This window comes from Larimichthys crocea, chromosome XIII, assembly GCF_000972845.2.
Source record: "Larimichthys crocea isolate SSNF chromosome XIII, L_crocea_2.0, whole genome shotgun sequence".
Lineage (NCBI taxonomy): Eukaryota > Metazoa > Chordata > Actinopteri > Sciaenidae > Larimichthys > Larimichthys crocea.
Window position 1 is genome coordinate 5,553,200 of NC_040023.1, and position 14,170 is coordinate 5,567,369.

Here is a 14,170-nt window from a genome sequence, read left to right on the forward strand (position 1 = left end):
TATCGACTCCAAGGCCAGGCATGTGCTCCTATTATGAGTCACTTACATTTTTAATCAGATCTTCATGAGGGCTTTCTCCTGTTGGAGGGCTCTGCAAACTAAGATGGATGGGAAGTAATCAGTCGGAGGACAGCAGCCCTGTGATTAATGCTGCTGGAGAGTGAACCTCTCACCGCCTTGCTGAATGACCTGGATCGTGGCTTCTCAACCCCAAATTTTCTGTCGAGCTGAAGTGAGGAGGGCGTGTAAAAAACAGAGAGAGCTGCTGCTGCTGCTGCTGCTGCTGCTTGACAAGCGGTAAACAGACTTATTTTCATTTAAATACGGCACTATGTGTCACAGTGAAGTTACTATTCAGAATTTCCCACAGGTGATTGTACAATCAGACAATCAGGATTCAATTCAGCCCCATAGAACAAATCTACATTACCTTGCTTGAGGGAATGGGACAATCGTCCTCCACAGATTGACTATGAACTAAACCTGACACAAGTCACCAGTATTAAAGATCCTTCTTAAGGATTTGTTCATACTGAGATATCATTCTCTGAATAAACAAATGCTCCCATGTATCCATCCTGCTGCAGAACATCACCTTTCGCCACTTGTGTTTTCAGAGACATTAGTAACAATTAGCTATTAGCCTGCAATTTTCGAGACAAGTTTGGAAATGCAAAAATCGATCCATTCATGGGGATTTATTAGACTAAATGTAAAAAATACAGCTCACACCAGTGTGTGGGGATCTCTGACTTAGCCTAAAATAGTGAAGGAAGTCAATGGCCCTGCAACTCAGTCAGTTGAGGAAGGCACCGAGATGGCAGGACTGAAAATGTACAGTCATGCACTCATTATCCAGGAACCACTTGAGCTAAAGTATTTCTTTTCAGTGGTACGGAAGAGAACTTGTTGCTTTGCAGATTTTCAGGGGCCCGGGGCGTGGGTATTGAGATCATTGTCTAAATAAAGACTGGACCACAACAAATTCTCAAGTGGGCGTCATACAAGTCATGTACAAACATGTCTGCCTTTCTGTGAAAAGGGAGGAAACACTTAACACTTGAATTATCTACGATTTTAGACTTGCTAACCAGCTCTGTGAGAATATACTGTAACACAACAGGGCTTTGAACTATGACAATGCTGATATAATGTTCATCCTCTTACTTACTAATCTTCGATAAACACAAAAAACGCTGAGGTTTATGGAAATTACACTGCTCGCAGTCTGCCCAGGCATGGAAAGACTCGGAGGCAAAGGTGGCTCACGGCTTCGTCCGCGAGGTTTACAGTGACCACCCACCCGCCCCTCTCTGGGACAGTCAATTTATGTATGATCCGATTAGTCGACTAATCGAAAAAATAATCGTGATTAGTCGACCCAAATAATCACTTGTGGCAGCTTTTGTATTCTTATCCTGAACCACTTATTTACATTTTTTTTGTTCTAGCCTGTTGTTAGTGAGTATTTGCGCATTTGAGATCATTTATTAGCCTAGTTCTGCTAGAAAGCAAGTTTAATTTATAATAATATCACCCAAGAGTAAAAAGAAGATTGCAGGTCTCAACACTGCATCATCTCAGCCCTATCACCTAGAAATGCTGTTCATATACGCAACATGAAGCCAACCAATTTACGTTTTCTATTAACATAATATGGAAATATTGTTCATTGACCTACCTGCAAGTGGTAAAAATGTTGATGTAGTTACAAAATACATTAAAAACAAGTGTAATTTCCATAAACCTCAGCTGTTCTTTGTGTTTATCGAAGATTAGTAAGTAAGAGGATGAACATTATATCAGCATTGTCATAGTTCAAAGCCCTGTTGTGTTACAGTATATTCTCACAGAGCTGGTTAGCAAGTCTAAAATCGTAGATAATTCAAGTGTTAAGTGTTTCCTCCCTGCTTACAGAAAGGCAGACATGTTTGTACATGATTGTATGACAGGCCACTTGAGAATTTTGTTGTGGTCCAGCTTTTATTTAGACAATATGATCTCAATACCCACGCCCCGGGCCCCTGAAAATCTGCAAATGCAACAAGTTCTCTTCCGTACCACTTGAAAAGAAATACTTTAGCTCAAGTGGTTCCTGGATAATGAGTGCATGACGGTACATTTTTCAGTCCTGCCATCTCGGTGTCTTCCTTCAACTCACTGAGTTGCAGGGCCATTGACTTCCTTCACTTCATTTAGGCTAAGTCAGAGATGCCCACACACTGTGTGAGCTGTATTTTTTACATTAAGTCTAATAAATCCCTCATGAATGGATCAATTTTTGCATTTCCAAACATGACTTTGTCTTGAAAATTGCAGGCTAATAGCTAATTGTTACTAATGTCTCTGAAAACACAAGCGGCGAAAGGTGATGTTCTGCAGCAGGATGGATACATGGAACATTTGTTATTCACAGAAATGATATCTCAGTATGAACAAATCCTTAAGAAGGATCTTTAGACACTGGTGACTTGTGTCAGGTTAGTTCATAGTCAATCTGTGGAGGACGATTGTCCCATTCCCTCAAGCAAAGGTAATGTAGATTTGTTCTATGGGGCTGAATTGAATCCTGATTGTCTGATTGTACAATCACCTGTGGGAAATCTCTGAATAGTAACTTCACTGTGACACATTAGGCCGTTATTTAAATGAAATATAAGTCTGATACCGCTTGTCAAGCAGCAGCAGCAGCTGCAGCAGCAGCTCTCTCTGTTTTTACACGCCCTCCTCACTTCAGCTCGACAGAAAATTTGGGGTTGAGAAGCCACGATCCAGGTCATTCAGCAAGGCGGTGAGAGGTTCACTCTCCAGCAGCATTAATCACAGGGCTGCTGTCCTCCGACTGATTACTTCCCATCCATCTTAGTTTGCAGAGCCCTCCAACAGGAGAAAGCCCTCATGAAGATCTGATTAAAAATGTAAGTGACTCATAATAGGAGCACATGCCTGGCCTTGGAGTCGATATTCTGTGATAGCCATAAGCTCGGAGTGGGATTTATCTACTCATCTCCAAATGTCCATTCACCTGCTCACTCAGAGATGCTGTCCTGATCTCAGCGAAGGGATCTGCTGCGGAGAGGTGAGGTCTGGAACTAGTGGATATCTGTGTGTGTGTGTGTGTGTGTGTGTGTGTGTGTGTGGTAGTCATTTGCAGCTGCAGACAGAAGGGAGAGTGACTTTGAGAGTGTCTGAGAGGCACATCCTGCCTGCAATTAAGGTGGAATCAGAGAGAGATCTGCGCTGCCTTGATAATGAGCCTCATCTGAATTATTAACTAGAGCTGTACCCCGCGGACCTGGACTCCCATCAGGCCCAGCCATACAACAACAACAGCAGATGCACATACACACAGATATACACACACAGAATCTTCAGATCCATACAAACCTCTATCAAACCCATTTTAGCGTGTGCAGGAACTCAAAAACTAATCCCATTTGCAGTAAAAATCAGGGCAACACATTACTTGAAGTGGTGCTCATAAGGCATTATAAGGCATCAAAAGCCCATTATAAATAAACACACTGTGAGTGCATGATGATTTATTAAAATTGGTGCATAGTGTAATGAGTACAATATGCAGAAAGTTTGGCGGTTGAATACTTTATGAAGCAACTGTGTCATTAATCACATTAAAATTTGGTGCAATTTCAGATGCATGATTACATTATAACATTTTTCTCTGATTCCGGTGGGATTATAACCAGTTTGGTGCTGCAGTGAAATGATGGATTGGGATTGTTAAGAAGACTGTATTTCAAAAGTAGCTCCTTGTGTGATGTATAACTTTCAAGGTTACCTCAAAGTACAAAGCCGCTATACTGCTACAGTACTGCTACTTTACAAGAAGCCATTTTGCAAACCACACTGTTGTGATTTAGAAATGTTGGATGAATGCTGACTTCACTCAGGGAAGCCATTGATTTCTATTCATTTTCATAAGAGTACTCCAACATGAACTTTACTTTACAACTACTGCTTTTGCGAACCATGCTGTTGTGTTTTAGAAATTTAGATGAATGTTTGTCTATTGTTCCAGGCAGCCATTGATTTCTATTTATTTTCAAATAGTATGGAAATTAATCAGTCACATGTACTTGAACTTGAAATCACAACTAGGCCATTGATTTCTATTAATGTTCACAACTGCATGCCAACTAATCAATCACATGAACTTTACATCCCAACTACTGATTTTACAAATTATGCCGTTGTTTTTTAGAAATTTGAATGAATGTTGTCTACTGCTCCAGGCAGCCATTGATTTCTATTTATTTCCAAATGGTATGGCAATCAATCACATGTCCTTTACATCATGAATAGTGATTTTACAAACCAAGCTGTCGTGTTTTAGAAATTTTAATGAATGTTGTCTACTGCTCCAGGCAGCCATTGTTTTCCATTTATATCCAATCAGAAACAAAATCACTTATTAGATGTTTAAAACTTGCTTATGTTGCATAATTATTCAGCTTCACGTCTGCATTACAGCAATACTTTTTATTCAACATTATTATATAGGTCAGAATTAGGCTACATTTATTGAGTTTGATCAAATTTCTTAATTATTGTTTGCTCAAATTTAAGTTTTAGAAAAAGTGACAGCCTTAGACTATATTATACAATGTGAACATAGATTGATTGGAAACATCTGGACTGCCTTGCCCCACAACATGAATGTAACTTTGTAACTTTGTAAAATGAATGCTTGACTTGAAGATCATTGCGATGGATTACATAACAAGTTTCAAGAGTCTGCTAATTGACTTTCCTACCATATGGAAGTTAATGGGAAACAAACGCTGCCTAGAGCAGACAGCAATATAACAGCATGATTTATGATGTAAAGAAAATGTGGTTGATTGATTGATTGATTGATTGATTGATTGATTGATTGATTGATTGATTGATTGATTGATTGATTTTCTTAGTGTATAAAAATGAATGGGGATCAATGGTTGCTGGAAATGTAGGAAAAATACATCAAAAATGTTGTTAGGGAGCTAAAAATAGGAAATTCATGTGACTGTGAAAGTAAATTATAATTAATAGATTACATAACTCAAGTTGGTTTCAGCAAATAGGTTTTCATGTCATATAGAAACTAATTGAAACCAATTGCTGCCTATATATAGTCACATTTCTATCATACAACAGTGCAGCTTTCAAAATTATTGATGTAAATTGGAGAGCATTTGCAAATGGTTTTGTATAAAATAGAAATGGAAATCTCAAGCACCTGATGTGGGTATTTAAGGCCGTGTTAACAGCGTAACGACATTACGAGCTGACCTGTTCCTGAGTCACAGTCTGTCAGCGAGGACAGAGGACTGAGTGTTTTTTGAATAGCGCTCTGCTCATCGTCCGAGCCAGACACCAGAACATTTTGAAGCCCTGAGGTCTGGTAGACAACACGGAGAGAATGTGTGCTGGGCCGACATTTTACGACACACCACCAGGCACGATTCCCAAGATCCGCCTGCCTGACTGACTGTTGTGTGTCTGGACTCGGTTTTCTCTCTCTGGAATTTCCGTCTGTAGAGTGTTTCTCAACATTTTATTCCAGCTGATTTATTCCAACTGATTGAAGTGTGAGGGCTGAGGGCGAGAATATTATGTTCTATTCCAACCACTATGAGTCATTTAAGCAGTGAACACCCCGCCTCCACTGCCGGTGCATCCCTTGTTTACATCCCAGCCCTTTTCCAGATTGAAGTGATATCTGCTCTATTCTAATGCCTTTTGTAGCTCAACATCAAACCGACAAGGCAACTGATCCTCTCGGATCAAAATCTGTCCGTCTCCGCATGTCCTCTTTTCCATTCAAGCCCTCAACGACCCTCCCAACTGTTTTTTCTCTCCATTCACAGGACTGATCAGATGAGTTTTACCATAGTCTCAGATTCAACAACCAACCCCCTTCGCCTTCCAAATTCCTCTTCCCATTCCCCGCCCCCGGTTAACCCAGCGCCAAGCCCGCCAACTCGAGAGCTGCCTCTCCTTCTGCTGGGCCTTTGTGATAATAACAATAACTGTGTAGCAGTGCACAGGGCTTTCTGTTGAGCCAGCGCCAGGCCGGCTGGCACAGGGAACCCTCTAAGCCTGTTCTACCATCTCCAACCAATTCCCCTCTGTCTCGGCTGGCGCTGGAGCATCACAGGCATTAAGGCTGCTATCAATGTGCTCGGCAGCAGGGGCCACCGCCACCACTCTCACACTCGCTCTATCTTTTCTCTTTTCCGCCTCTCTCCCTCTCCCACTCAATTCTGAATTCAATTCAAAAAAGGTTTTATTGGCAGGACAAATAATACCTTGTTCTTCAAAATGTCTCCTTGCCTCCTCTCTTTTTCTATTTCTCTCTCTCTCTCTCTCTCTCTCACTCCCGAGCTCTGCACCTCATTCGCCCCGTCTCTATCTCCTGCAAGTGGAATCTCAGCAGAACAAGAACAAGGTGATGGCCATCAGCGTGGGCGGTTAATACTTAACGCGGAGTGCGTTGTGATGCATTACAAGCAGATTAGAAGCATATTAGAGGTAAAGATCCACTTTTGCTCTCAGTAATCAGAGATATGAAAGAAGATAACCAACCTAAAGTCAGTCTGTCTATTTTTAGGAATGACATATCCTTTGAATTCAGTAATAAACAGTGATTCCCTGCATGTTTACTTTCTTAAATAGATTTTCACACCCCCAAAATATTTTATTACATTTATTACACCTTCTTTTCACAGGTTTGCGTGAAAAAAAAATGTCAAAAAATAATCTCCAGTTACGTTTTGGTACATTGCCTATAGAATCCCGGGTGTGTTATTGGAGGTTTACCTGCTGGGCCTTAAAGCCCCAGAAAAAAAAAAAGTGGCTTCAAATCTTAGATATTTTTTATACATAACATAAAATATTGATGATTAAATCAGCAGCAATCTAAGAAAAAAGTTTCGGGGGGAAAAAATCTTTAGATATTTTTGACAACATCGTTTTCCAACCAAGCCCATCCCACTTTAAAAAAGTGAGAAGAGCACAGACAAAAACAGAAAAATAAATAAGTGAGCCATACGTAAGTGTTGACAGTGTATGGGAGCTATGAGTTCAGCACAGATCTAAAAGAGATCTGACCCGGAGCTATATTTCTCCCTTATTCCATCCATTAATGTTACTGACCAGCCTAATGAAACGCATATGATATTTCATCCACCCATTTTCTATACAGTGCACTATATTTGCACTCCACCATTTTAACTGAATGTTGACGTATGAAATTTCTGCTCTATATTACACCCTCAAAAAAAACAACCTCTAGTCTCCATGGCACGGATGCTATCTTTGCCTACAGTCCCAATGTTGCATTTTAAAGATGCAAAAATTACAGTCATGCCACGCCACAGCTGTCAACGGGGATGCAAACTGATCATGATTCATAAGTGTCAAAAATCTGAATTTACTGCTCACTATGCAGTTAACTATTGAGTATCTATTACATGGGGAGCAGTGAATAAATGAACAGGGAGTGATATCAGACAGGTTATTTGTTTCTTTCCGTCTTCCCAGCTGGGCATTTTGAATCGACATGCAACACATGACACACATGGATGCAGACGATTACCACAGTCAGAGCGCGGAGAGAGAGAATTCCCACAAAACCCGACCTAAAACCTAATACTTTGTCAGGACCCAGAGGGTTTGGGTCAGGTAGCAGAACTCTGCTATATACTCTACTGGTGTTCAAGGATTATGTATAATTTTGACATAAGTCTGTGTGGATATGGAGCTTCAAACTGATCCAAACACTTCCCTGAAGAAGCAATTTACACAGGCTGACAAAAATCACTTCTCTAATTCAAATTTAGATACTCAGAGTAATGCTCATAAATGTTTGCAGCCGTCTCTCGAGTGCTGGATGTAAAATAGAGCAAATTCTTATCAGCTAGAGAGTAACTCAACACTAAATCCACTTTGTTGAGTTGGTAAATGAATGTACAGTCACTTCATTGCACATTTTATTCGTGAAGGGGGGCGTGTTCAAGCGAAAACAGGGTGCTAAGTTGGAGACAGGAATGATTTCTGAAATTCTAATTGATCCTCATGTGTATTGCCGCTTGTTTGCCGCATGCTCATTATATCACAGTCTGATTACAACAGTCATACACCCACGACGTGCCTTTAACATGCTGCTTTCTGAAGGCCTTCAGGTAGTCACTGAGCTCCTACCTGCCTGTACGGCGCTGAAAACTGTGTGCAGTACAGCCTGCAGACAGACCACAGCTCAGCACATCCATTCCCACGCAGAGCCACTTGTGAAATGAACATAACAGCATGTGTGTGTGTGTGTGTGCAGACCCCCGCATCACCACCACCACGACCACCTACAGAACTGAACTCCCTTCATATGACCAAACACAGCCTCCTACCTCAGATGCAACAACAAACACGGCCCAGACACTTGACCGCAATTACCGAACCACAGTCAGAGAAATCCATACGTAGTCATCATGGTCACCATGCTGCCAGATTCTTAAGCAACACTGTGTGTGTGTATGTGTGACCACAATCAAAGAAATCCATACACTACTGCTGGACACAAGAAGTGTGTAAACGTGTGAAAAAAATCCGATACGCCACTGCAGCCTTTAGTGTTTGACACGTAAACAAGTGAGTGACACCTCAGCAGTGTGTGAGTACAGTATTTGTATGTATGTATGTGTGTGTGTGTGTGTGGTATTAAGAGGCAGGAGAAGCTGCCGGCCCAGATGAAGACAAAGAGCCCAGCGGCTGATTTGAGCAGCAGCTCTCAGACAGGATTACACAACAGCTCTTAAAGACTGCTTTTAATAGCAAGACTCTGACTGGATCTTATTTCCCTCCCACTCACCCCATCCAACCATCCATCCATCCATATAGATCCCCATCCACCCACCCGCCACCCCTCCCCAAGTACTGTTCAATCATAAGCAGAAACATACAGGAATGAGTGTGTATACGTATTGTAAGCCAGTTTGTGTGTGTGTGTGTGTGTGTGTTTGTGAGCGATTTTGTACCTCCGCGTTTCAAATCTCATTAAAATCGCTGCCAACTGTTACAGTCCAACATGTGCGTGCATGTGTGTGTGTGTGTGTGTGTCTCTCTCTCTCCCTTTGTGTTGTTGAGGAGTGTTATTATGATTGAATCAAGTTGTTTTTCCGTCTCAACTTGGAGCCTCTCTCCACCAATCAGATCCCTTGCCAGAACCAGCCAATCAAAGCATCCACGCAAAGCTGGAACGGGGAGCAAGTATCAAGCTGGGCATCCCTGGGCAGCACAAACAAGGCCCCGGGAATTAAGGCCTGCTTCAAATCCAATTTTAAAAACCCCCATAGCATAAAGATTGGACAGAGGTTGTTGGCGCTCCGCTCAGACCTAAATCAAATGGTGATTTTATTGAGATTAATCTGCGTCTTAATACTGCTCAATTGGAGGCTGGTGTGGAGCCAAATGAGATGTCGGAGCAGGGGAAAACATTGGAAAAGCCTGTGAGTGAGTGAGTGTGTGTGTGAGAGAGAAGGGACAAAAAGATGGGAGACAATGGCGCGTATCAAAAACTGCTGTAAGGATACGATAACATGACAGGAGAAGCAGATAGAGGATTTCAGATCAACTCAATGTCAAAAACACAGATGGTGTGAAATGTCTGTTAATCCCACTGCAACTTGTGTTCTTCCTCTTTGTCCACGGCTGAATCCGAAAACACAAAAACACAGGAAGGCAGACTTCAAAAGCAGTAAAAGCATTTTGGCGTTCAGTTTACTTGTCACGAGAAGTGCTACTTAGCCAGGGAAGGCAACCATATAATGTCTTCAGTGGCTCCTGATGAAGCTTTGAAGTTTAAAAAACAAGACAACCCTGATGATGTCACAGTGATGTCATCGGGGTTGTCTCAGCCTGGGCTCGGGAGTCGAACATTTTTAGGGAAACTGGAGTTGTTGGGTTTGAAAGAAGTGAGCAGAAAGGGTCTTGTGTTGCATTATGGGAATTGTAGGATGTAGTTTTTTTGGAGCTCGCCCCATAATATGGATTTAAAATCGGGATATCTCAGCCTCTGCTGCTTCAGTTTTCTGTCTGTAATACGTCTATGAGTTCTTAAATGTTATGTCAGTGCTGCAGGACCCTTTAAACATGTTTCCCTGACATCTTTAAGATTGTCATGTTGCTGTATGTCTCTTTTTTCAAGTGCTTAGCGGTTATAGCCTGCTGTCAGATTTAACAAGAAGGGAGTTATCAAGGCTACTCCTCTGTTCTGTTAGAGTTAACAGTGTGTATCTGGCATTGTAGAAATTCCCATTAACTGCTGTGTTGACCCTTGTACTGTAGCCCTTTGATGAAACTCCCACTACAGACAAAAGACCATAAAACACAAGTGGAGACAGAGCAAATCAGATGTTTTCTTCTCTTTTACAAAAAAAAAAGAAAAGACTCAAATGTTATTTACATGTGTTTACACGTGATTTATTCAGGCTGAGTTTACACAGTCTTAACTGGTGTATTTAATGTAGAATTTAATGCCAGGGTGCCATATTTTTCCAGACATAGGGACAGAGTGTGTAGCTGAAGTGAAAATAGGAACTGATATTCAAAGAAGTGGCATGCAGGAGCAAAACTTTGTCAAACATAAAGGATAGTATGAGGAGAAGCTACAGTACAGGGCTTGGAGACAAAAGACCATTAATCCTCACACAGAATGGGTGGTAAAGTTAAGTAGATTACAGCAACCAATCTATTAGATTAACCTCATATTAATTTGAATTTAAGGGATAATCTGTAGTTACATCTGTTTGCTGTGACACCCCATGTCATCATCTCTTGTTGTTGTCCTTTTAAACCCCTCGCCTTGTGCCATGCTTTCGCACAGCCTGTGCGTAATTCAACGTGCGCGCACTGGATAGCAGGGGGCGGGGTGGCTCCAAACGGTTTATCCCGAACACCCAACCGGCGGCAAGGGTGACGCTCCACATCGGACCGGAGGTACACTTTGTCCCCCGTGTGACCCGACAACACAGAGTAATATAGGCTTGGAACAAGAGGCTTTACCAATGCGTCACAGCGCGTAATAGTTGCCTATCCAAAGGGAACCGTGAAGAGAGGGGGAGTTTGGCTCCGTGTGGCTACTCCTATGTGCAGAGGCTGCAATCCCTAAATACGATGAACCCAGTGAACCCTTATCCAACCATGCTCACCGCCCCTTTCCACACACTGTAGTGTGGAGTGACATAGGGACACGCCACTGACATAAATTGCCGGGACCAGGGGTCAATTATGTGGCTTTCAAATATGCAGAAAAGGAGTTATGCTGCAGACACAGACTAAAACTAAATATAGTGCAGCTTCTCCACTAAAACCTTCACCATGTGGTGTCAAAAAATTCTTTCATGTGGCCTACCTTCCATCCGGCTGAACTGTTGCTGTCGCCTTTATCCTTGAAATAAGGAACAAAGCGAACCATCCAGTCATAAATCTGGGACAGAGTGAGTCTCTTCTCCGGGGCGCTCTCGATGGCACGGGTAATGAGGTCTGCATAAGACAGGTTTCCCCACGCGTTCCGCCGGGAGGACTTGGCTTTGCGCAGCTGGCCGGCCACGTCGAGCGCAGCCCCGGACATGCAGGCAGGAGCGGCCACGACCGGGGCTGGGGCGCCGGCTGGATGTTTGATCTCCGCCGGTGCGCCGCCTTTTCTCTCGGCCCGGCATGCGGGCACGTTGTACTGCTCCACTTTGACCGATGCCAGGGCTAGACCTCGGCTCGCCTCTTCTCCCCCGGGGAAATCCTCCGGACACGGCAGCGGCCAGGTGCACGACCGCGACCGACTGTGAGGCTCAAATTCCGAATCGATATCAACCTGATGCGCATCCATGCCGCTGTTCTTCATCATCATCAGCATGATGATCTCCCGTTGAATAGATGTCAAAACCGGGCAAGGTCACTATAACAAAAAGCCTGTCAATTTTGACGTCTGCCAGTGAGTTAAAATGCCCAAACTGGCCCTTTGTACAAAGAAAAAAAAGAATCAATATTGTTTCACACACAGAGATGATCAACCAGTATGAAAACGCCGGCAGCGATGTGGAATATTATCATTCTCCTCAGTGCAACAATGTGGCATCACATCAGGACAGATGAAGGTGTATCCGAGGCATCAACAACAGTATCAGTCTCTCTTCCATGTTAATTGCACAACACCGGCTGTGAGGCTGCATGCAGGACCAAGTGACGGTCAAACATCCATTATGAAAGCGAGGCACACTTGGAGAATGTCTCTGTGTGCTCGCTCCGGCTGCAGCAACAGTTGATCCTTCTGACAGATGAGGTCCAGTGCAGGTTTTTTTTTTTCTTTTTTTTTAAGAAAAGGAAACGCTTATCAAACTCCTCCAAATTAAATGACTTTTATATCATTTTCTCCAAGCTCTGATTCCAGCTTCTTTTTTTTTTTTTTTACTACCGATCTTTCTGCAGATTGGTTTGTGTGTGACCGGCTTCAGCTGAAACTCACTGCGAGCGCAATTTACTCCCTTAGAAATAGAAACAGGCTCTCATGAATCATTTATATGAAGCCGTGAATTTCCAGACGAAGAAGAAGAAGAAAAAAAAAAGCCCTCATGGATTTGATTTGGAGCATCCTCTGTGTCTCCTCTGCACGCCGCCAGACGCTTGCTATAGTAGATATTTCTACCTTTGTCTTTTAGCTTTCCGTTCACATGTCACATGGGTACAGTGTCTCTGCCTATTGCTCTGCCTTTATACTACAAGCCCGTGTGTCTCTGAAGGCTTCAAGCCACTTAACTGTAGCCTGGAATAAAGTGGAATAAGTGCTGCTTCCATATAATTGGACGCCGCCTGGATCAAGTCACTCCCTCCAGAACAGGTTTCCAGAGGAGGAGGAGTGTGTGTGTGTGTGTGTGTGTGTGTGTGTGTGTGTGTGTGTGTGTGTGTGTGTGTGTGTGTGTGTGTGTGTGAGGTGGGGGTGATATTCCCAACAATACAATTTGGAAAGGCAGTGCTTTATGTACACAATATACAGACAAATTCAATCACATACTTATGATGTTATATAAGATTTTCTTTCAGTGACAACTACCTTCAGTTCAACCAATTACTGCAGAGTGAAGATAAATGTTAACTTCATTTTCTTTGTTTTTAAATAACCTAATTATCGACTTTGGATCAGATTCATTAATACAAGCTTCAGAGAAACATTTCATATGTTTTAATGTTTGAAATTCTGCCTGCCCGTCTGTGTCGTTGAGAAACTCCAAAGGCAATAACCTATACTTTTCATGTGTTAATCCTCACGAAGCTTACACATAATGTTTCTATGCAGTTTGGATTAATGAGGCAGCCAACAGCTTCAGAGAATGCAGCCTTGATTTATAGTATTTATAATTCATAATGACCTTTATATTCCTATATTATATTATTTTATATTAATATATATTGTTTTATGTTTTCCCTTTTTGTATTTAATTTATTCAAATTCTGTATTGTATACATCTTTATTGACAAGAAGCTAAGCTAAGATAAGCTAAGATATGTGAGATGGACTTTTATGATCCCTCATCAGTAAATTCATTTATCCAAGCAGCTCATATACACAAGGTTGATAAGAAATTATTCATAAATAAGAAATATATAGGAAAAAGTCATGCTGGTGTTAAAGAGTCTGCAGCTGCTGGAATGAAGGATCTGTGGTAGACCTCCTTCTTAAGTGGTGGGAGTAGCAGTCAACAAATGCCAACATTTTATATCTGCAACTTTGATCTTCTAAAGTTTAAAGGAACACTGTGTACTATGATATACCTTAACCATAGGTTAGCGTTGAGAAACCAAAACACTTGTTTGGGGGTTAGTGACAGATCGAGGTTACAATTAGTAAATGTTAACTGCAGGTCTGTGGTGGGACTCTGGTCTTCTCTGCGTGAACGTCAGACATAAGGCACATCACGATGTAAAGGCCACACTACTTTCTGCACTGGGCACTGACCTGAGTTTTTTTTTGGCACCATGAACAATGGATGGGAAACTACACGTAGATCCTGCTGTTCAACTTCCCCTAAAAGGTTCCTCGGGTGGCCTGGCAAAGCTCCTGGGTGAAAGGTTTTGTATGATTATTATTTTTTTATGGCTCAATTTCCCAAATTCAAACATATTC

At 42.1% G+C, this 14,170-nt stretch overlaps 1 protein-coding gene across 1 annotated transcript in view; it reads right to left on the reverse strand.

Annotated features, from left to right (window-relative positions):
* Positions 1-12,818, reverse strand: part of foxo6b (forkhead box O6 b) — a 45,008-nt gene extending 32,190 nt beyond the window's left edge. Inside the window, exon 1 of the mRNA XM_010738370.3 lies at positions 11,408-12,818. Coding sequence (XP_010736672.3) covers positions 11,408-11,905 — 498 coding nt within the window. The 5' untranslated portion in view covers positions 11,906-12,818. The remainder of the gene's footprint in view (positions 1-11,407) is intronic.
* Positions 12,819-14,170: the final 1,352 nt, after the last annotated feature.